This window comes from Tursiops truncatus, chromosome 3 (genome assembly GCF_011762595.2).
Source record: "Tursiops truncatus isolate mTurTru1 chromosome 3, mTurTru1.mat.Y, whole genome shotgun sequence".
Taxonomy (NCBI): domain Eukaryota; kingdom Metazoa; phylum Chordata; class Mammalia; order Artiodactyla; family Delphinidae; genus Tursiops; species Tursiops truncatus.
This window is the reverse complement of record NC_047036.1, coordinates 60,874,431-60,898,679: the sequence shown is the minus strand read 5'-3', so window position 1 is coordinate 60,898,679 and position 24,249 is coordinate 60,874,431. Positions and strand designations below refer to the sequence as shown.

Genomic DNA, 24,249 nt, shown 5'->3' with positions numbered 1-24,249 from the left:
CATATGATCCAGCAACCCCACTCCTGGGCATATATCCAGAGAAAACTCTTAACTTGAACACATGCACCCCAATGTTCATAGCAGCACTATTTACAACAGCCACAACATGGAAGCAATCTAAATGTCCATGGACAGATGAGTGGATAAAGAAGATATGGTATGTATACACAATGAAATACTACTTAGCCATAAAAAATGAAATAATGCCATTTCCAGCAACATGGATGGACCTAGAGATTATCATACTAAGTAAGTCAGAGAAAGACAAATATATCACTTATATGTGGAATCTAAAAAAATGATACAAACTTATTTACAAAAGAGAAATAGACTCACAGACATAGAAAACTAACAGTTGCCAAAGGGGAAAGGGGGAGGGAGGGATAAATTAGGAGTTTTGGATTAACAGATATACACCATTATATATAAAATATTGAATAAACAACAAAAACCTGAACAGCACAGGTAACTATGTTCAATATCTTGTATAAAGGAAAAAAATCTGAGAAGGAATATATATGTATAACTGAATCACTTTGCTGTACACCTGAAACATTGTAAATAAACTATACTTCAACAAAAAAAGTCAAAAAAAGAGGATGTGTAGTGCCTTCTATTCTTTAGGGAGATTATGTGAAACAGTATAGCATACAGTTAAGAGCACTAATTTTGGAGCTAGGATATTTGGTTTCAGCGTGTGTAGCCACTTTCTAGCTGTTATCCGTAGACAAACTACCCAGTCTTTCAGAGGTCAGTTTCTTTATAAAATAGGGAGTATAGGCAGTATAGGGTTACAGTTAGGATTTATGTAAAGTCTTAGCACAGTACCTGTACTACAGCACACAATAAATACTGGCCAGATTTATTCTGGTGTACACACGTGCCACTGGGATTAGCCCGGATGAAAAAGCCTACTGAAGTTCACTTTCTCCAGGCAGCTCTTTAGGAAACCGCCGGAAGATGGAAAGGCTTCCTGGTCCCCAAGCTTGCCAAGTGAAAGATGCAAAAGCCATCTAAAAAGGGAGGGGACTATTTATTCTTGGCAGCACTTGCGCAACGACGGGCTCCAGTTGCTGCGTTCCGCGTGTCCACAAGGGGCCGCTCGAACTACCCAGGCTCTGTGCGCAAATCAGGCGACGCCCCGCGCGTGCTCACTCGGTGCCGCGCGGGCCTCTGAACCTCCGCGGACACCCTAGCTTTCGGCTGCTGCTGCTCCCCTGGCGGCTCCCCTTAACCAAACCTCTTGCGGGTGGGTACGGCAGCTCTTTGGGGACAAAAGTCTTCCCTCTTCGTTGCGCTCTGCTTTGTACTTCGTATTTTGGGCAAATCTGAGAAGGCAGGTATTAGCGCCTCCATTGAGCTGCTACCAGAGAGGTAGGAGAAAGGCTGAGCCTGGCGCGGAGTGCGGGCTGACTGGGGCCTAGGCCCGCGAAACGCCGTCGCTGCCCGGATGTTGCGATGGCTGATCGGGGGAGGCCGAGAACCTCAGGGACTGGCCGAGGTAAACCCCGGGGTGGACCCTGCCTGCAAACGCAGAGGCTTTGCTTGCCATAGCTGCGGCTTGTGTGAGCCGGAGAGCTGACGGGATGAGGAAGACCCGGCGGAGGCGGGGCCTGCGGGTTGCGAGGGCGGGGTCGGCGGGGTCGGGTTTCGGGGGCTCTTTCCCTGAGAGGTAAATCCATGTTCCACTAGGTGTGGAAACTGAAACTGACGTAGTTCAGCAAAAGGCTCAAGGACCCTTAACTGGTCTCCCCACGTAAACCAGTCTCACTTCAACAGAAAAAGTATCCGGTTTGGTAGAGACTAAGAAACGGTGACTGCAGATTTACACTTCTGGTTTGTTTGATATGGTGTCGCTTCCCAACATCAACTGATGCTTGCTCATGGAATATGAAATTAATTTGATTATTTATATAAAACCAAAAAAGATATAATTATTTTAAAAATAATTTGCTTAAAAGTAAAATAAATTATGTTTTAGCTGCTATTTTGGGTTCCATAGTCACACTTTCTTCATGGGCCTGAATAACTGACCAGACTAATGAGATTTACATTTGAAATGTTGCGAATAAAATAATTTTGGAACCTGAAAAGTGTCGAGGTCTGGAATTTATTTCATATGCCACTGAAGAATAGAATTTATGTTGAATTCCCTTTTATTTTTAATAGAAAATAGTTGTTTTGATTGTTAAAAAAAAAACTTGGGTGGTTGTAAGCTAAGCAACGTTATTTCTCCGTTTTAACTTCCTCATATTTTTGCAGTTGAGGCTTATTGTCTAATTTTTAAGAAGTATTTCTTATTTAAAATTAGGCTTATTTCAGATAGGCTTGAATTCTAAAGATTATGAAAGAATTGTGGAAAAGTGATTAGTCCATTTGTGATATATATGACAATTATGTGTTAACCCGATTATTTGATAAGTTGTAGAATTTGATTAACTAATTCTGCTGTGCTTGGCAAGCTTTCATTTGGGGGAAGTGGTATACAGTTTTCAGATTTCTTGCCTTTACTTTTCTCATCAGAACCACTGCTAGAAGGGAGATGGGATAAATAAAAAATTACTGCTTTGAAGGTGAATTAAAAAAAATTCATGCGTGTTAAATTGTACATTTCTTCATGTAAAAGTACTTCAGTTTTAGAACTGCTGTGAATCTGTACATTATCAGAACCAAAGATTTTCCCCTAATTTTAAGCAGTGTTTGTCTGCTGGGATGATTTTGCCCCTTAGAGGACATTTGGCAATGTCCAGAGATATTTTTGATTGTCACGATTTGGGGGTGGGGGGAGAGGTTGGATTTCTATTGGCATCTAGTGTGTAGAAGCCAGGGATGATGTTGAGCATCCTTCAATGCACAGGAAAGCCCTCAACAAAAAAATTACCTAGTCCAAAATGTCAGTAGTGTCAAGTTTGAGAAACTGCAGTTCAGAGGTTAAGAACACAGGTTTTTTTAATCTGAAATAGTACTGGGTTTGACTATAGAAATGGGGTTGATAAGATCTACCTTACAGAATTATTGGGTGAGTTATAAGCCATATGTGCTTTACCCAGTGTGTGGCATATGGACTGCCGCCCACCTGTTTGCAAATAGGGATGAGGGTGTGTAGGTTTAGGACTGAGCTTAATACTCTGTAAATGTTACCAGTTATCTTTATCAATGCTACTGTCTGAAGTTGAATTTATTGAATTCATTGACTGAATTATTTCATTTCTTCCTTTATTTATTCAGTAAACATGTGTTGAGTGCCTGTAATGGCGTAGGCACTGTTTTAGTCTATATTTTACCCCTTTGACCTTCAGTTTTGTTTCTGCCAAGTTTTAATTGGCAAACACCCATCCTAAAATATTGTGTTGGTTTGGCCCATTGATTTTTTTTTTTTTTTTTTTTGTGGTACGCGGGCCTCTCAGTGTTGTGGCCTCTCCTGTCGCGGAACACAGGCTCTGGACGTGCAGACTCAGCGGCCATGGCTCACGGGCCCAGCCGCTCCGCAGCATGTGGGGTCCTCCCAGACTGGGGCACGAACCCGTGTCCCCTGCATCTGCAGGCGGACTCTCAATCACTGCACCACCAGGGAAGCCCCTGGCCCATTGATTTTTTAGGTCAGGTTTATTGAGGTGTAATTTCCATGAAACAAAATACACCCTTTAAAAATTTATTTTGAGTTCAAAATTTAAAATTTATGATGTGGATTTGTGGTAAGAGAAATGTTTTATGTTAAATTGGCAGTTACTTGATATTAGGGGAAATAATATATAGTATTAGAACATAATATCTTACAGTTTTTTAAAACTTGTGTTCTTAGATGCATACCATGTGTTTTATTCGAATGTGGTCTTTTATCATAAATCATTTTATCTCTTTTTTTCTCTCTTTTTTTTCTCCCCATTACAAGCAATCTCCTTTACAGACAATAGGTGAAGAACAAACCCAGAACCCCTACACTGAACTGCTTGTACTGAAAGCTCATCATGATATTGTACGGTTTCTGGTACAGTTAGATGATTACAGGTAAGAAACTCTAGTTTTCCAATTGACTACTGTTTGGAAAGAGTTTTTAGGGAATTGTATGTTAAAAACAACTTCAAAATTAATCCAGCTTTTCTAAAAATTTCAAAACTGATCATTAATAACATTTAGTAGAAATTGACCTCTGCCTCTTGATGAAATATGTGTCTGAAGTCTTTTTGCCCAAAAGTCGGGATATCATTTCTGGTGATCTTATTTTTGTTTGTTTGTTTTTTTTTTTTTTGGTCTTTTTGAATACTCACAAATATTTTCATTAGTTTAAAGGAAGTGTATGACTTTAAAATGTTGATGGGAGTTTTAACTATGTTAAGGTGAAGCTAAATTTGAGAACCAATATGGGAAATGTTTAAATATCAGGTACCTTCCAGGAATGTACTGTTTTTAGTGGAAGGTAAGGTAAGGATTTAATCTGAATTTTTTGTTATTTGTGAAACCCTTTAAAATGTACATTATTCTGTACTTCCTTGCTAACATGTATAATGTTGTGTTTAATATATTTGCAAATAGAGATGAAGGTGTGTAGGTCTTAGAACTGTAGATTTAGCTTATTATTGATCTGTATATCTGTTTTATTAAGACTTTGTTCAATTATACAGTTATCCTTTGTAGCCTTAATAACAATTACACAATTGTGTAACTGTATAATATTTATCTTCCTCTCTAGATGAGAGTGAGGGCCATGTTTTTTTTTTATTCACCACAGTATCTTTAGTACCTGGTACAGTGCCTTACATGTAGCAGGTTATTAATAGTTGTTAAATGAATGAATGATTCCCTCAACTATTAAGTGTACATGTTGCATGCCATCCTAACTCTCTAACTCCACTTCTCTTGTCCTTATCAGTTATTCCTCTATCATCTCTTAATTTTCTCTTTTGCCTTTGATACTGTCTTCTTTTCCTTCCATTTTTGACTCAATGGGTCACTGCTACTGTGATTATTTCTAATTCTCACTATCACTGCTGATGTTTTTTAACCTTGTCTTCTCTTTGCTCTTTTTATGTTTTTGGTATTTAGTTGCTTTTCCCATGTGCAGTGCAATTCTGGCACTACCTGGTGTTAGGTTGAATTTTAAAGGTTAAGGGCACAGTCATGTACAACAGTCCCTTCACCTCAGTCACAGCTGCAATCTCCAGGGTTCCCAGGCCACCTGCACTTCTGACCAATTAACTACAAATTCCTACTACCCCCTCAGGTTTGATAATCCTCTAGAATGACTAACAGAATTCAGGAAAGCACTATACTTATGATTACAGTTTTATTATAAAGGATATGATCGGGATTAGCCAAATGTAGAGATGCATAGGGCAAGGTCTAGGAGGGTCCCAAATGTAAGGCTTCTGTGTCCTCAGGACACATCACCCTTTCAGCACATCAATGCATATCACCAGTGAGGAAGCTCACTCAAGCTCTGGGTGTCAAGAGTTTTTATTGGGGTTTCATTACATGGGAATGATTGTTTCACTTATTTGCCTCATGATTGAACTCAATTTCCAGCCCTTCTCTCCCTGCCATCCCCTCCTTGCTCCCCCAGGTTGGGAGGTCAGGATGATACCCCATGGCTCAAAGCCCCAACCCTCTAATTGCATGGTTCATATTCCCCACATGGCCAGTCCCCATCCTTAAATTGTCTAGGGGTCCACCATGAGTCATCTCATTAGCATAAACTCAGGTGAGCTCTGAGGGGCCCAGCTCTCTTTTAGAAACCAGGGACAAGTCCAGCCAAATTATTATGAAAATATGCTCCTCAACTTTTGCTTGAAAGGATTTGCCTTTTTTTGGTATTACTAGCCTATTAACATAATTTTCATGTTGTGATGTGAGCCAACCAAATTATAGCATGTCCGCCATAGTATAATAATCTTCACCCTTTTTGGTAATACTTACTGTTGCCATGTCCTAAGAGACATTTACTTATTTATTTAGTCAGTCATCTTTGAAACTAAACATTTTTGGAAAGATAGGACATTTGGACAACTAAAGTTTTCTGGTACCATCTTTTACCATTGTAAGATGCTAAAACGTAAGTTAAAAAAAAAAACCAAAATGATTTCTTAGACCATAATCCCTAATATTTGGGCTTTAAGGAGTCCTCAAATAGTTTTGTCTAAGAAAGCTAAATACAAAATATACAGTATACTTTCAGGATGTGGTCTTTACATTTTTTTTTAATAGATTAACTGTTAAGATTCCATGTTGATTGCTATCTGTCCTTTAAAATATCTTCTTGATTATTCTTACTACATAGTTAGAAGAATCTGCAGAAAAGGCCATCTTGTAGAGTAATGATCATTGTACAGGTACTGATATTTGATTACATTTTCCCAAAGTAGTGCTTGTGTATACTGCAGTTATTCAATGATATAGTAAATGTTACGTAAACAGTAAAAAGCTGTAGGTGAGTATATCAGTAATCTGTTGTCCTTGTCAAATATCAGCCCAAATTTAGTAGTTTAAAACAAACTCTATTTATTTATTTCACTATTCTGTGGGATGGCATTTGGGTTAGGCTCAGCTGGGTGGGTTCTTTTGTCTCTGCTGGGATCAGCGGATCTTGGTTAGGTTCGCTTATGCTTTTGTGGTCACCAGGTAGATGGGGTTGGCAGGTTTACAGTGGTCTCAGCTGGGATGACTGGGGTCTCTCTCCATGTGGTTACTCAAGTGCTAGTTCCCATAGGGATGGAGTTCAAATACCAGCAAAAGGGCAAGCCCCAGTGTAAAACTCTTTTCAAGTCTGTTTTCATCATGTTTGATGTTGTCTCATGGGCTAAAGCAAGTCAGGAGCTGGAGTGAATTCAGTAAGTTGATAAATAAACTCTACCTCTTGATGGGAGAAGCAACTAAATCCTACTGCAAGTGGTGGTGGAAATAGGGAGATTGGTGGCCACGTTTGCTGTATACCACAGTGAATCTAAATGTCTAGAATAGATTTTTTTAAAAAGCCTACTTTTTGGCTTTTGCTGTCAGGTGAACATATTACTACATGAACCACATTTAACTCTTTGTACTGAAGTCATGACTTTGTCAAAAGTTACATATAATTAGGTATGAAGTTTTTTACTCAGTTGCAGACCTGAAGAACTTTCAATCTGTTTTGTTTTAAAAGATTTAATTCTGTAGTGTACTAGAAAAACAAAACAAAACTGAAAGAGTCATTATTGGTAAGAAATACATTTAAAAATATACAAATGATGTAACTATTATAAATAGTAGAGCTCAGTGTTTTCATTCTTGATTTAATAGTTTAGATAATTCAGATATCTTTTTACTGTTACATATGTATATTATATATGCATTGTCAAATTATAGAAATATCTTTCCAGTTTTTAAATAAATATTGTTATACTTTTTATGTTTCTATTTAGTTTTTATAGACATCACATTCTGGGTTTTTGGTCAGCTGTTGTAATCCAGGTTTCACGCTTCAGGTCTTTAGATAATATCATTTTATTGAGAATTTTGCTGAAGGATTTTCTTGTTTTCTCAGTGGCTCAGCTAAAAGCAGTGAGTGGAAAATTTTCTCAGGTTGGTTTTTGAAGATACCAAATAAATCCTGTATAACCTAACAGACAGCAGCCTTTTCTTATCTTCTTTAGTATTTTTTGAACATAAAGTGAGGGTCATATTGATTGGGAGATCACTAAAGAAGGCTAAGCCTCAGCAAGAGTCATCCAAAAAGTGGACTGTGCTAAAAATTGCATGTAATACTTTAGCATTTGACACATTAAACTAAACTGAGTTCATAACACATTTTAAGAATAGTTTTCTCTGTTGCTCATTTGACCATCCCTTGCTCCTCCAGGAAACAGACAAGGTTATGTAGGATGGTGATCATGGCTGGAAAAGAATCAGATGACCCATGAAATGCCAGACTGAAGAAAAAAAATGTACTTTAGGTTGACTGGTGAAGCTGTACATTCACAAGAATCTAGACAAACTCAGTACAGTTTGATAATTCACTAACAGCAAACAGTATGTTACATCTTTAAGACAATGTTCTAAAGCTAAGAATATCTTTTTCACTAACACTTAGAGAATAGAAATCAGTAATCAAGATCATTTAGATCCTCCTAATACCTGGTTTCCCTGGGAAGTAGACAGTAAAATGGAATTAAGCATGCAAAAGGTTTATTAGAGAGAAATACCATTGAAGGGAAAAGGGAAGAAGCAGGATTGGACAAGGGGAGCTGTCTCAAACTGTGATGCAGATTTGACAAAGTCTCTGTAAGCCCAATGTGGAGCTCTGGAGGAAAGAATGCTCTTTAGATGAGTCCTGCATTAGGGAAATAACTAGGAGTGTTTGCCTGCAATGCTTAGACATTGGCTGAGGGCCATCCAAGAACGTGCCCTGGCTTCCACCAACTTGCTTATATCCCAGGGGCTGGGGGCCAACTGAGATAGTTTGACTTCAACTTGAAAGCTGAAATGGACCCTGAAGTCAACAGCTGGAGGCAGATAACCATATTCCTCATAGCTGGGCAGCAAGTCCTCTCTTGAAGGGGTATCTGCAAGTCAAGATCTATACTGCCTTTCTATACAAACTCTATCTTGAGATCAGTAATGTTGGATGAGAGGACATTTTCTTTATAGAAGAATTCAAGTTAGGAAGAATCATGGAATTGGAATATTATAATTTCACAACCTCTAATATAATAACAAATTTAGGCAATGGTTATTGATAGCTGTTAACATCACACACACACAAAAAGATTGCTGGAAATTGTATTTCTTGTTGGGGTACATAAACTGCTTATGAAGTGGTCTTACCAAAAAGTCAAATTCAAATATGATTAAGTCTTTAGATCTCTCAATTTACTAGAAACGCAGGGGACAGAGGTGTATATCAAATGACAACATAAGAAGGTAGCTAGCAAAATCCAGAACTCTGTAAGACAAATGTTTAATTGCAAGGAAAAACATACATGAAGAAAGAATCAATAGAACAAGAGAGACTTTAGAGATCAGTTGCAGCGTATGAACCTTATTTAGATCCTGCTTCTAATACACTTAAAAAACATTGTGAGACAGGGAAATTTGATTACACTGTGGTGACATTAAGAAATTAAATGTTAACTTTAGTTGTGATGTAAATATGTATTGAAATATTTATTGATGAAATGAAATACAGTGACTGGGATTTGCTTCAGAATAATCTGCAAAGGGGGGATTGGCTGTGGTACAGATGAAACAGTATTGGTCATGAGTTGATAATTATTGAAGACATGTTACCTGGAGATTTTTCTTATACTGTTTTTACTTTTATATATACTTAAATTCTTCATAATGAAAAGTTTAAAAATGATATATATTTGATATAGAGGAAAAAAACACCAATTTAAAAGGTATTTTTGTTTCAGTGTAAAATAAAATTTTTTCTTAGATATTATTAGATGCAGGAATCAAACAGATGGACATGAACCCATCAACTTAATAAAGTAATAACTATCAAAAAGCTGGATTAAAGGATGTAGCTTTGATGTATTATTAGATGCAGGAATCACACAGATGGACATGAACCCATCAGCTTAATAAAGTAATAACTAGCAAAAAGCTGGACTAAAGGTTGTAGCTTTGATATACAACCACAGTGGGTTTCCTGATTTTCACCCTGAGTTACGTAGACGCCACTGAATCACGGGTACTGCTGGACATCTGCAAGCCTCCCACTTGGATGTAAGTTTACCTCAAAAATAAGAGCAGACCAGAATGTTGCCTCTTTATGAACAGTCAAATCTCAGAGAAAACCCAGAAGGGTCTGAACTGAGCATACTCAATTCATTCTCTTAAACTCATTTATTACATCAGTGGGACAGAGAGAGGCCAAGGAACTTTCTCTAGTAGAAGTTTTTCAACTTTACTACATTGTAAAAACTGTATACTGTTTTAGTTGCATCATGATTAGAAAGTACTTGTCGATTTGGTGGGAAGTTAGTTAACCATGGGGACTTCTGTATTGCCATGATAATACTCTATTATTTTTCCAGTGCTTTATGGTTATGTAAATATTGAATACAGGAAAGTTTATGTTCAGGTTTATGGATTATATTTTTTATGTCCTTTAAGGTTATGTTTGAATCTGTAGCACCTTTGACTTAATTGAAATAAATTCTTTTGAATAAGGACTATTAAATAAGCATGTAGGTAATGGACATAGGAATTACATGTGGAAATATTTTATTTTATACAAATCTTTGTGAACCTTTGCTGTACTTTAAGCCCACAGTTGGCAAGAATGAGAGTGCTTTCTCTGAGCTGTCCAAAGGAAGGTGTTTAAAGGAAATGATTTCTATAAACTGAAATGAGTATAACTGAGAATTCTCAATGGATTCATAATTTGGACCCTGTAGCATTCCATAGTAATGTAGACTGTGAGCTTTTCAAGGGCAAGAACTATCTCATTGATCTTTACCCTCAGGATCAAGCATATAGATATATAAAGTTAATGCTTAATATATAGTTAATGCTTAATATTTCTTGAATGAGTGGATCATTGACTCTCACAATTCTCATAATGAGGGGAAGAGAGGATGGAACATTCTAGAAGCTCTGCTATAGGTCTTCATTAAATCACACTTCATGTTTTTAAACTTTTTTCATGCGTATAGTTTTTGCTTAGTCATTTAATTAAATGTCACTAAATTAAATGTACAGTCTCAATGAGTATTTTTAAAGAGTTGGTTTCAAGTTGAGAAAACTTGAAGGTTATGCATAAGAGTGGGATAGGAGGGGCTTCCCTGGTGGTGCAGTGATTAAGAATCCACCTGCCAATGCAGGGGAGACGGGTTCGAGCCCTGGTCTGGGAAGATCCCACATGCTGTGGAGCAAGTAAGCCCGTGCGCCACAACTACTGAGCCTGCACTCTAGAGCCCGCGAGCCATAACTACTGAGCCTGTGTGCCGCAACTGCTGAAGCCCACATGCCCAGAGCCCGTGCTCCGCAACAAGAGAAGCCACCGCAATGAGAAGCCCACGCACCGTAACGAAGAGTGGCCCCCGCTCACCACAACTAGAGAAAGCCTGTGCACAGCAACAGAGACCCAACATAGCCAAAAATAAATAAAATAAAATAAATTTATAACAAAAAAGAATGGGACAGGAAAATGAAAAAATAAAAGGAATTTATTTTTGTATGTGGTGAGATTCTGGGCTTCACATATTTTGAATTTCTAGTTTTGTTTTGACAGTATGTTGGTATATTAGTCATGATTAAAGGGGAAAGTGAGGTTACATTAATACTATTAATCTATTTTACAGAGCCCTTTTTTTTTTTTTTTTTTTGGCGGTACGCGGGCCTCTCACTGTTGTGACCTCTCCCGTTGCGGAGCACAGGCTCCAGATGCGCAGGCTCAGCGGCCATGGCTCACGGGCCTAGCTGCTCCGCCGCATTGTGCGATCTTCCTGGACCGGGGCACAAGCCCGTGTCCCGTGCATCAGCAGGCGGACTGTCAACCACTGCACCACCAGGGAAGCCCTACAGAGCCCTTTTAACACTTAAGTGTTTGCTTATTCATTTATTTACTGAAAAAGCATTTCTTCAGTCCTTTAAACCTGCTAGACATAATCAGAAATTTGTTGGACTAGAAAGTGCCATATTAGAAAGATCAATAAATACAATTACTAAAATTCATTGATTATAAAAAGCTTATATTTTCCTATTGTAACATCTTAAAATTTGGATACATCATATAATTGGTGGTGTCTTTCATTAATAATTGACATCATTTTTTCCTTAATAGTACATAAAATAATAGTATGTCTTATATTTGATGAAATATAGTACATTTCTAAACAATCACTAAGTTTTAAGATCTTGAAGGAAGAACAACATGTAATTGATCTTGGCAGTTCCCTGACACATGACATGAAATCTCACTACATTTTGTGTTAATCAGTAAAGAAGGATTTCTCTTAAAATCTTATCTTTAGATTTGAATCTTTGGATTCTATTAATTTAGAGTGTTTAAAAGTTTTTTTTGTATATTATTATATGACAGTATAGCCACTATTCTTCCTTCCATTGACTAGATTAAACCTTATTAATATCTTAATTCCTTCTTTTTTATGGTTCATTACTTCTTTTAATCAATTACAGTATATCTTACTGTTAGGGATTCTTGAGTTGAATTTTCATTTCTAAAAATTTGGAGATGGTTGGAGTGTGTGCTTGACTGATGAGGATAAACTGATTAAGATAAACTGATATAGTGCTGCTAGTTTTCAGTTATTCATCCTAGGAGAATGGATAATTTGCAAATGATCTCCCACCCTTTTATTAGTTAGTTTATGATTGGTACTAATATGTAGCAAAGTCATACTGGTTTACATTTTAAAGCTTCATGTTTCCTCTTTAGAGCAGGTAATAAGAAATACTGGAATGGCAAAAAAAAAAAAAAAAAAACCCAAACAATAGAATATATGAGAATTGAAAAGCTTGAATAATATACACACTGGGTAATTGACCTCTGAACAATTAAAAACAAAAAGGGCTGTGATTTCATGCATTACTATTGAGCGTTGTTTAGATTTAACTTTTGTTCACCACTGATTGAATTAAAGTTTGAGGTGAAATGCTCTGTATCTCATTTCTAAACTCTCAACCGTTCAGTCATCTCTCATTGTGAAGTCATGAGATTCAGACATGATAAAACAATAATGAGAAGTTAACAATCAGGGTTAGAAAAAAGTATGTATTTTAAACCTGCACTCTTCTAAAAGGGAGAAAAGCAATTATAAGAGTTTCAAGAATCAATAGAAATTGATGTTTTATACCAAAGAAATCTTAAGACCTTGAGTTCTGCCCTGCCCACCATCATGATACAAATAAAAAGAAATCAATAGGCCTAGAAACATAAGCTATTAAAGATTTACATCCAGTGACTATTTTTGATACTCAAGGCATTGTTTAGTGTTTTGATTCAGAAAATCTATGTAATTAAGCATAAGAAATTACATTTTAAAATATAAAATGATTGTTTTCTTTTTAGTCTCTATATCTTTTATATTTCATTTTGAAAATAAAATAAATGTTAGGTATGGATTTTAAAATAATTCTTTATATGATTTCTGTCTAGTTAACTAAGACGTTTTAAAGGTCCTTTCTGTTAAAAAGATACGTAGCTCTTTATTAAAAAATTACTAACGGACTTTGTCAGACTGTATTAGGCCAGTTTCCCATCTCCTGGATAATCTCTTAGCTCATGCAGTAGAAAATGTAAGCAAAGGATTTTGAAACGAGTGCTGGGTATGGGAATTGTCAGAGCCAGTGAAGACAATAGCTATGTGTGAGGCTTTGAAACTGAGCATGTGAAATTTGAACTTGAAGCTCAGTTTGGAGTGTTAAGGAAAGTGTTACATGACTGAAGTAGTGAGATTATATGGATATCTATAGGGTAAAATTCAATAGAACACATACTCTAAGGAACAAAGTAATTCTTGTATCCTAATGTATCACTTCTCTGCTTTTCTCCTAATGACACACATAAGGCTTACAATGATAACTTTAATGAAGCTGTTCAAGGCATGCCCAGATTTTTGTGAAAACACACTAACAGTCTTGCAAGGAAGTAACACGTTTTCTAAATGCCATAGCTGCTAACAGAGTACCATTTATTAGTGGTTGTTAACCATAACTGCATGCAGTTCATAGCTGGCTCTCTACAATACCACTTCTTTCTCTCCTATTCAGAAAAGCAAACCTTGAATTCAAGTGAATGAAAGTGATATTATGGGAACAACTGAATTGATTTTGATTCCTTAAAGAATGATTTACAGCTCTGCAGTGACCTAAATGGGAAGGGAATGTAAAGAAGAGTGGATATATGTTTAACTGATTCACTTTGCTGTACTGCAGAAGCTAATAAACATTGTAAAGCAACTATATACTCCAATTAAAAAAATCATTTACAAACTTGTGTACTACATTATTAATAACAAATTACTTGACATGCTTACAATGTGATTGCTGTACACCACTGTGTTGGGACACTGCTTGAGAGTAGTGTTTGATTTTATTATAATGCAGGCACTATGGATGAATAATCCTGTACAAGTGATTTTTCTTGATAGTGTTTGTGTCATGGTTATCTTCTACTCTACAAAATATAGATGATTGTTCCTTGACATGTAGTGAATGTGTGGTAAAGAGGGGAGAGAAGCTATAATTTAGTTCATCACAGCTCTTTTCTCTTGCCATGAAGCAAACTTACCTTTACCTCTTTTCATTTCAAGAATTTTCGCTGAAAAAAACAAAACAAAACAAAAACCAAACCTTCCAAACCAAAGAACACAGTATTTATGTGGAAAGACCACAGAGCTGAGGGGAGCAAAGGAGAGAAACTGGCTTTAAATAGTAGAGTTAAAATATCTAAATATCTTTACCTAGAAAGTAAGGAATCTAAGGACATGATTCCTTTGTTCCACTCCTAGAATATCATTTCCTGTCACTGTAGCTTTTCCTCAGCTTGGTTTCATGTCACTTAAGTCAGGGTTTAATCATGATTTTAAAGCAAGGAAGGACTTTAAAGATCATTGATCTCCCTTATTCTTAGTCTAGCAGTTTATTCATTTTAACTTTCTGAATGGTCTTACTTATCTTTGGATTCTCAGTACCTGGCACAAAACTTAGAAGGTATTCTGTAAATATTTGTTAAATTAGTTTAAAGAACTTAATCTGTATTGATATTAGTAAGTCAAAATACTATTAATAAGGTCTGATGGTATCTTTGTAATCTTAGCACTTAAATGTCATCAGTGATTTTTTTTTTTCTTGACCTTTTTTCTCTAACCAGATTTGCATCTGCTGGTGATGATGGAATTGTAGTTGTGTGGAATGCCCAGGTGTGTATTGTTGCTATGTGGATTGTGTAATAAAGACATGACTGTATAGTTGAGTATGCATTCATAAACATTATCTGGAGATACACCTGCATATCAGTAGGTTGAGACTAGTTAATGCTCGAAAGGGCTGCTTAGGATGAATGCATTTAAAATGAGGACCAATGTTCCATAATAGAGTTTTTTTTATTTAATATTTTTTCCGATAAACAAATGCTAGGTTATGAAAATAAAAGTTTTAATCTTAATTAAACAAAATTTATCAGCAACTATGCACTGATTCTGAAAATGAATCAGATGTTGACTTTTGTGGAAGACAGTTTTTCTGTCAGAATCGTTTGATAGCATAATATAGCATTCTTATCATGTTTGACTATAATAGTAATATAATAAAAGGTTTATTTTTTCAAAAATATTTAAGGCTTTACCAGATTTCTCTAGGACTTCTCTTCTTATCCTTGGATTCTCAAATTATTCTCTTTTGAAGCATTTATCTTCTTGCCCTTGTTTGGATTGTTATCTGGTCTGACTCAGTCAAGATCCTCATTTTTCGGTGGCTTTGCCTGTGATTAAAGCAGTTTTTTTAACATTATGTTCATCACGTGCATCATGAAATCCTGCAACCTTGGAGAGATTTGCAATTTATCTTATACTTACATTGCATTTCTGTATGTTTACTACTTGGGAAATCAGTGAGAAACTGATAGATGAAGACATTGGATGGATGGGAATAGCTGTTGATGTTAGAGAGAAGTAGAGTCCATACTGACTTTACGAGTGGTTGATACATTACTGGATATATATATCCAATTGTTGTTACTGTTATGCTGACTTTTATTTTCTTCCACAGCGTTATAACTGTGAAGACTTAGATAACAGATGCTTGCATAATGAAGACTCCTTATTTTTTTCCTGCTGATTAAGTTACAGATATTTTTATGCTTAATTTACAGTTATAATCTTAAAACCATATGGAAAGAATACTCTTTTAAACTTCCTGTAACAATCTGCTAAAAATTAGTATTTTCTATTAGAAAATAATTAAAATTAGTTATAGCTACTCTCTTAGCACCTAATGTTTAGATACTGTTTGATTGTTTAAAGTTAAATTATAAAATCTAAGTAATTTCAGATGGAATGTATATATTTTCTACCTGGTGATTTTTCTTAATGTTGTCATTTAAGATTATTTAAGTTATGAAATATGAAGTACTATTAACATTTTATTGATATTTCAGACAGGAGAAAAACTTTTGGAACTCAATGGACACACTCAAAAGATAACAGCTATTATTACATTTCCTTCTTTGGAAGCTTATGAAGAAAAAAATCAACTGATCTTGACAGCCTCTGCTGACAGAACAGTTATTATATCCTTATAGAACCAAGTGGCATAGCTATGGTGATCCCAGGGACCAGTACATATGTTATTAGTCTTTATCCTCTTGGGGTCTGTCTGTACATTCTGTTTTAGCAAAAATGATTTTGTTCTAGCCTTCATAAGACACTTAAAAGTATTAGGCGTCTGAAAAGTATTAGACTGGAAATTGCAAGTTAAGGCTTATTGTTGTTGGAAACTTCATAACTAAAGCTGTTTTTCTCAGAGTTACTATTATATCAAATTACATAAAACAGGAAATGGGAGAATGTGGGCTTAAAAATATTTTTCATCTCAGATTGCTTTTCAATTTAGAGAAACAAAGATGAATTGAACTGGAGAATAATTCACATTTTTTTTTCTGTTCATTGTACAGCAAAAGAAACTTAATGGCCCCAACCCATAAGAACTTTTTGAGGATATGAGTCTGGCAGAAAAGCGAATTACCATCTGCTCAGCGTTTAATATATGTAGTATTTTATTTTATTTTTATTTTTGGCTGAGTTGGGTCTTCGTTGCCACATGCAGGCTTTCTCTAGTTGTGGTGAGCAGGGGCTACTCTTTGTTGTGGTGCATGGGCTTCTCATTGCGGTGGCTTCTCTTGCTGTGGAGGATGGGCTGTAGGTGCATGGGCTTCAGTAGTTGCAGCACACAGGCTCAGTAGTTGTGGCACACAGGCTTAGCTGCTCTGCGGCATGTGAGATTTTCCCAGACCAGGGATCAAACCCATGTCCCCTGCATTGGCAGGCAGATCCTTTGTTTTTAATATTTATGTTTCCTTTGCCTTTTTTTAAAAAAATTATTTATTTTTGGTTGCATTGGGTCTTTGTTGCTGCGCACGGGCTTTCTCTAGTTGCGGTGAGCGGGGGCTACTCTTTGTTGCGGTGCGCGGACTTCTCATTGCTGTGGCTTCTCTTGTTGCGGAGCATGGGCTCTAGGCGCGTGGGCTTCAGTAGTTGTGGCTCATGGGCTCTAAAGCGCAGGCTCAGTAGTGGCACACGGGCTTAGTTGCTCCACGGCATGTGGAATCTTCCTGGACCAGTGATTGAATCCGTGTCTCCTGCATTGGCAGGCGGATTCTTAACCACTGCACCACGAGGAAGCCCCATATTTAGTATTTTCAAACAATTAAAAAATGTAAATGATCTTTCCTCCCCATACTTTCAATTGAAAATTTAAGATGTAGTAGCCATAGTAAAGTGTTATAAATTGCTTATATGTGCCAGGCATTGTTCTATTTTACATTTATTAACCCATTTAATCCTTATAATAAGTATTTCTATTATTTTCATTTATAAATAAGAAAAGAAAGGCACAGAGAGGTTAAGTAACTTGCCCAAGGTCATGCAGCCAGTATAGGGCAGAAGGCAACAGACTGACTGCAGAGTCAGAGCTCTGAATCACTATGTAATACTGCTTTCATAAAATATTTTTCTTAAATAAATAAATTTTTCTTAAATAAATTTAGCCCTTTTATATTTGTTTGTGGAATTGGGTCTGTGAAAGCCATAGCTAAATGCTATGGATAGCTAATCTTTCATTACTTTTTTTTTTAAGGTATCATAGATTAGCTTTAAAAAGTCTATGCTTATCTGAGAATTCTCTTTAAATAGCTTCAAGCATTACTGAAGTAAGTTTTGGAGTAAGTCCAAAGGTATAGGTGTTTCTTAGGCTTCTGTAGAACCAAGACATAGTTTATGACACACTTTAAATGAGCTCATCAGCTGAAGTGATTTCTAGACAGAGTGCCAATAGGTGAAAGAATTTGAAGAAAAGGTTTAAGTGGAGATAAATGATATTTTATGGTGATTACAATATTGCATAAACAGGGGCATAATATGCACTCATATGTTTAGGTCAGAGTAGCTTTACTGCTGTTGCTCTGTTGAGGCAAGTGTTATTTTATGGACTAAAGGTCTCTTTTTGGGGTTTGTTTTCAGCATCGGTATAATCTCTGCAAAAATAGAATATCAAATACTTTTTATTAGACTGTTCCTAAGGTACTATGATACTATTTAGAGCCAATTATTAAAATTACTATTACAGTGCAGACGTGAGTAGCTGGGACAATATCAGTATAAACTTTAACTGTAAATGATAGTATAGAGTTATTTCCTTCGCTGAATGACTTTTTTGTTAAAAATAATTTCAGGTTGTTTTGTTGGCAGTTTCTTTTATTCATATGAATTCTAAATTTACCCTGCTTGGGTCTCTGCTGTTAACTAACTTCATTAATTAAGTGCTGAGGGTAGACTTTATTTCTTTGTCAAGTGATGGTCTTAAGAATCCATATATATGTACATATTTATTTGTATGTAAATGTGTTCTCAGATATGATATAAAATGTATATCTTACCATAGGAAATGGTATGAAAAATTTGAAAATCATTATGCTCCTTAAGTCAAACTAACCTTGGACATTTTATGAGAGGTCCTGTAATTATTTTAAATATGTATATAGTTAATAGGAATACACTGTTACTGTCTTCTTTCAATCAAGATAACAGTAGTAAATGATGCCAGGCACATTGAAGGAGCTTTCAGTAAATGTTAATTAATGGATGTGATAGTTTTTAGTATAAATATTTTATGTTCAATGTTTATTAGATTACGGTAGATTGTTTTGGAGAATAAAACTTAAATTTTATATAGTTGCAATATTTAATGCCTGTAAACATTCAGTATTCAGACCATTCATTCTGTTGGTATTTTCAAATGGTTTGATAGTAAAATTTACCTCAGACTTATTTTACATTATAAGTCTGCTATGCTAAGTTGATGAATTGATTTTTGTGGTAGTATAAACATGAAATATTTCATGCTTTATATATTTTCTATGTAAATGTGTAATATTTGTGATTTATTAGAAAAATTATAATTAAGGTTTAAAAATTCTGCTGAGAAATTATTTCTTAACATAAATTTAGGTATGGGACTGTGATACTGGCAGACAAGTTCAGAAAGTGTCATGCTTCCAGTCTACTGTAAAGGTAAAATTTTTTTTTTTTTTTAAGGTAAAATCTTAATCAGATACTTTACGGTAATAATCTTTTTGTTTCAGAAAAAATTGTTTAATGATTTAGCTGAAATTACTTTTGTAGGTTTCAAAAATTACTTCTTCCACACATACACAGTCATTTGATTCTTCTAACACTAGATTTTGGGGAGTATATATATTAAATGCTAGAATTTTGAATTTTAAATTAGAGCAAGAGGTGAATCTCTATAGTAAGATAAGGAAAAAGGTAGTAGTACCTAGTATGTTTTTAGTAGGTAATTCTAGGAAGAGATATTACTTTCAAAGTGACTACAGCAATAGCTAGTCTCTTTTTTGTTTGTTTGTTTTAGCTTTGAACTAAAACATGGAGTTATTTGTCCCTCACCATCTATCTTCCATAAAATGATAAGGGTAAGATATAGCAATTACTTAGTTCCAGAACAAAATCTTTTGTGGCTAATTGGCTGCTACTGTTAGGTTCATTCATTTTATAAACAAATATTAATCGGAGCTTATTACTTGATAGGAACTCTGCTACATGTTGGAGAAACAAACTTGGATAAGACTTGGCTACATTGATTTCTGTAGAAGAAATTACCTTAAATGTTCTCAGAAAGTACACTGTTTTTCAATAATGTCAACAAGTTTGGGGAAAGATACTAGTAAACTGAAATAGTGTTTCCTCATTTGCTTTGAAGATTACTGATCTCTGTATTGGAGCTAACACTTTCAATGTAAAAAAAAAATCAGTGTGCCAATAGTCAAAGTATTTCATTTTTTTCCCTAAAAGGCAGCATCTCTGGTAGCCATCTTATGCTACTATGCTATTCTGATTATCAATTTAGAAAAGTTTCTGGGAAAGAAAGTGCCATTTACTATATACTGGTATCCAGTTTTACAATGGACTGTCTTTGAAGTCAATAAAATATTGACCTGATCAAAATCTCTACGCTTTATGTGAAAAGATGCTCCTATTAAATCCCTCAAAAAATAGTCCTGCTTATTTGACTGAGGTAATTAGGATTCAGATGAAAATATATGCATTGAAGGAACAGGGAAGGAGAAAAAATTTAGTGTATTTGGGGGAAATTCCTTTGGTGAGCTGTTTCATGAACTGGTCAATAAAAAGTATCTTATTTCGGGGCTTCCCTGGTGGCACAGTGGTTGAGAGTCCGCCTGCCGATGCAGGGGTCGCGGGTTCGCGCCCCGGTTCGGGAAGCCTGTGCTCCGTAACGGGAGAGGCCACAGCAGTGAGAGGCCCGTGTACCGCAAAAAAAAAAAAAAAAAAAAAGTATCTTATTTCGGTATGGTGAAAGGACTTCCTCTTTCTTTTTTAATGAGCAGCCTCCTTTCCCTTGAAAGTACTTCTTAAAGGGGTTTTACTGTACTGTTAATCAGCTAGATAGTTGTGTTTATTCCCACTGTGATCCTGTTTCGCATTAAAAAAAATCGTTAAATACAGCATTTCATTCATTTTAGTTCAGTGGTTCAATTGTTCTTGAACTGATAGTTTATCAGAGAATTTCAGATCCTTAATAAATATACGAAATACTATTATTTATTTTTTGAACTAGTAAAGTTTCTTTATAAGAGATGATATTAGCAAGGAGGTGCTGAAATTGGCATTTTTATTGTCATTGAGAGTATAATCAAAATGATCTTCCTGGAAGGCAGTTGGCTTTATGAATGAATCTTAAAAAATTATTATATGAATTGACCCAGTGATTCTACTCCTAGAAAACTCTTTAAAGAAATGATAAAAACTTGGGCAGCGATTTATGAACAGAAATATATATTACAAATATATTTTATAAATGGATGATTGACAGTATCCTAAATGTCTTATAGGAAAATAGTTAAATTATGGTAGACATATATGCTAAAAATGGTTTCAGAAGAACACATAGCTTTTGGAAAATGCTAATGATAAGATGTTAAGTAACAAAAGCAGTATAGTATCCTCAACAAAACACTAGCAAACCAAATCCAACAATATATAATAAGGATTATGTACCATCATCAAGTGAGATTTATCCTAGGAATATGAGTTTAGTTTAACATCTGAAAAATCAATCAATGTAATATACCATACATGGTAAGAATAAAGGATGGAAAACATGATCATCTCAATAGATGCAGAGAAAGCATTTGACAGACTCCAACATCCTCTCATGATAAAATACTCAACAGACTAGCAGTAGACGAGAGCCTCCTCAACCTGATAAAGGGTATCTAGGGAAACACAGCACCTAACATCATATTAATGGTGAAAGACTGACTGAATACTTTCCTCCTGAGTTCAGGAACAAGACAAGGATGTCTGCATTTGGCATTTCTCTTCAACATTGCACTGAAGGTTCTGACCCAGGGCAGTTAGACAATAAAAATGAAATAAAAATCATCCATAGGGGCTTCCCTGGTGGTGCAGTGGTTAAGAATCTGCCTGCCAATGTAGGGGACATGGGTTCGATCCCTAGTCCGGGAAGATCCCACATGCCGCAGAGCAACTAAGCCCGTGGGCCACAACTACTGAGCCCGTGCTCTAGAGCCTGCAAGCCACAACTACTGAGCCCAAGTGCCACAGTTACTGAAGCCCGCGTGCTTAGAGCGTGTGCTCCACAACAAGAGGAGCCACTGCAAGGAGAAGCCCGTGCACGGCAACAGAGTAGCCCCCACTTGCCACAACTAGAGAAAGCCTGCGCGCAGCCCCGAAGACCCAACGCAGCCAAAAATAGATATAAATAAATAAATAAATTTAATTTTAAAAAAGCATCCATATTAGAAATGAAGAAATAAAACTGTTTCTATTCACAAGTGACATGCTCTTCTGTATAGATAATCCTAAATCCATAACAAAACTATTAGAACTAATAAACGGATATAGCAAGATTTCAGGATACAATCTCAATATACAAAAAATTAACTGTATTTCTTTAAACTAGCAATGAGCATTCCAGAAATAAAGAAAATTTATTTGCAATAGCATCCAAAAAATAAAATAGAAATAAATTTAAAGAAGAGCTATGAGACTTGTATACCAAAAACTACAAAACATTGTTGAAAGACACTAATGAAAATATGAATAAATGGAAAGAAATTCATGGATCAGATTTAATATTGTTAAGATTGCAACGTTACCCAAATGATCAACACTGGACAGAATCTCAGCAGGCTTTTTTCCCTTCAGAAATTGACAAGCTGATCCTAAAATTCATGTAGAAGTAAAGGGACCCCATAATAGCTAAAACAGTTGTGAAAAGAAAGAACAAAGTTTCAAGATTGAAACTTACAAATTTCAAAATTTACTACAAAGCTATAGTAATCAAGACAGTGGTACTGGCATAAAGGTAGATGTACAGATCAGTGGAATTGAACTGAGAGTCCAGAAATAAAACCTCACATATGTGGTCAATAGATTTTTGACAAGGGTGTCAAGACCCTCCAATAAGAGAAAGAATAGTCTCTTCAGCAACTAATACTGGATCTAGATATCTACATACAAAATAATGAAATTGGATCCCTACCTCATGCTGTAACCAAAAATTAGTTCAAAATGGGTCAAAGACCAAGATATAAGAGCTGAAACTATAAAACTCTTAGAAGGAATATGAGTAAATCTTTGTGTCCTCGGGTGATACAAAGTGTCGCCTTTGTGTCCTAGATGTGATAGCAAAAGTATAGCAACAAAAGAAAAAAATGATAAATTGGACTTCATCAAAATGAAAAGCTTTTATACCTCAAAGGATACCATGAAGAAAGTGAAAAGACAACCAATAGGATGGGAGAAAATACTTGCAAATCATATATCTGATAAGGAACTTGTATCTTGATTATATAAAAAGAGCTTTTACAAATTAACAATAAAAAAGACAACCCAATTAAAAACAAAGAATTTGAAAGACATTTCTCTGAAGAAGGTGAGCAAATGGCCAATAAGCACATGAAAAGAAGCTCAACATATTAGTCATTAGAGAAATGCAGTTCAAAACATAATGTGACACTATTTCACATGCACTAGGTGGTTAATATCTAAAAGACAGATAATAACAAATATTGGTAAAGATGTGGAGAAATTAGAACCCTCTTACATTGTTGGAGGGACTGTAAAATGGTACAGCCACCTTGGTAAATAGTTTGATAGTTCATCAAAATGTTAAATAGAGTCATTTGACCCAGCAATCTCACTCCTAGGTATTCCCAAGAGAAATAAAAATGTCCACACAAAAACATGTACATGAATGTTCATAACAACATTACTCATACTAGCCTAATGGTGGAAACAACTTAAATGTCAATGAACTGATGAATGGATAAAATGTGTATAACCATACAGTGGAATATTATTTGGCAATGAAAAGGAATATAGTACTGATATTAAAAAATCAGAGATTAGACACAGTAGGACGTCTTGAAGTACAAACTGCACTGATTATTTTTAACCCTTTTTATTCCAGCAGTTTAAAAAGCAACCCCATCCTCAGCCCAGGGAAGATTACCAGAACCTTTTCCTTTTTATTTTTTAATACATATTCTCTCTTGCCCTTGTGTTCACTCAGAGTTAATGGGTGGGGAGAGAACTATGAAAGGTGTGGACTTTAAAGTACTGTTAAAGGTAAAGGACTTCTACCAACCTTGAAATAATTTCCTGAGTCAAGAATTAGGAGGTTTGAATTTGAAAGATACATAAAAACTAAGGTCATATTTTCAGTTTTATTTAAAAAGCAGTTTACGTTAAGCTTGTGTATTAGTTGTCTATTACTGAGTAACAAATTACCTCAAAAGTTAGTTGTTTAAAACAATATCTCAGTGTTGGTGGTCAGGAATAGAGAGCAGTTTAGCTGGATGGTTCTGTTTCAGTGTCTCTCCTGAGGTTGCTGTCACCTTCAGGTGGCTGGGGTTGGAGGTGTTAGGGGGTCAGATGCTAGGTGAGTTAGTGTTGGTTGGTGTCCAGAGGCCTCACTTCCTTGCCTCACTTCCTTGAGGGTAAAAAAAAGATGCCAGCCACAATTAAAAAA

At 35.7% G+C, this 24,249-nt stretch overlaps 1 protein-coding gene across 2 annotated transcripts in view; it reads left to right on the top strand.

The window, feature by feature from the left end:
• Window positions 1-24,249, top strand: part of WDR41 (WD repeat domain 41) — a 61,866-nt gene that overhangs the window by 15,984 nt on the left and 21,633 nt on the right. The window contains exons 1-5 of one of the 2 annotated variants that reach the window (XM_019929798.3): window positions 1,171-1,501; window positions 3,893-4,008; window positions 14,813-14,861; window positions 16,097-16,228; window positions 19,164-19,226. In XM_019929798.3, the coding sequence (XP_019785357.1) occupies window positions 1,451-1,501; window positions 3,893-4,008; window positions 14,813-14,861; window positions 16,097-16,228; window positions 19,164-19,226 (411 nt within the window). In that variant the 5' untranslated portion in view covers window positions 1,171-1,450. Of the gene's footprint in view, window positions 1-1,170; window positions 1,502-3,892; window positions 4,009-14,812; window positions 14,862-16,096; window positions 16,229-19,163; window positions 19,227-24,249 lie in introns of those variants that run through there. The other variant, XM_073802227.1, reaches the window with a different exon arrangement.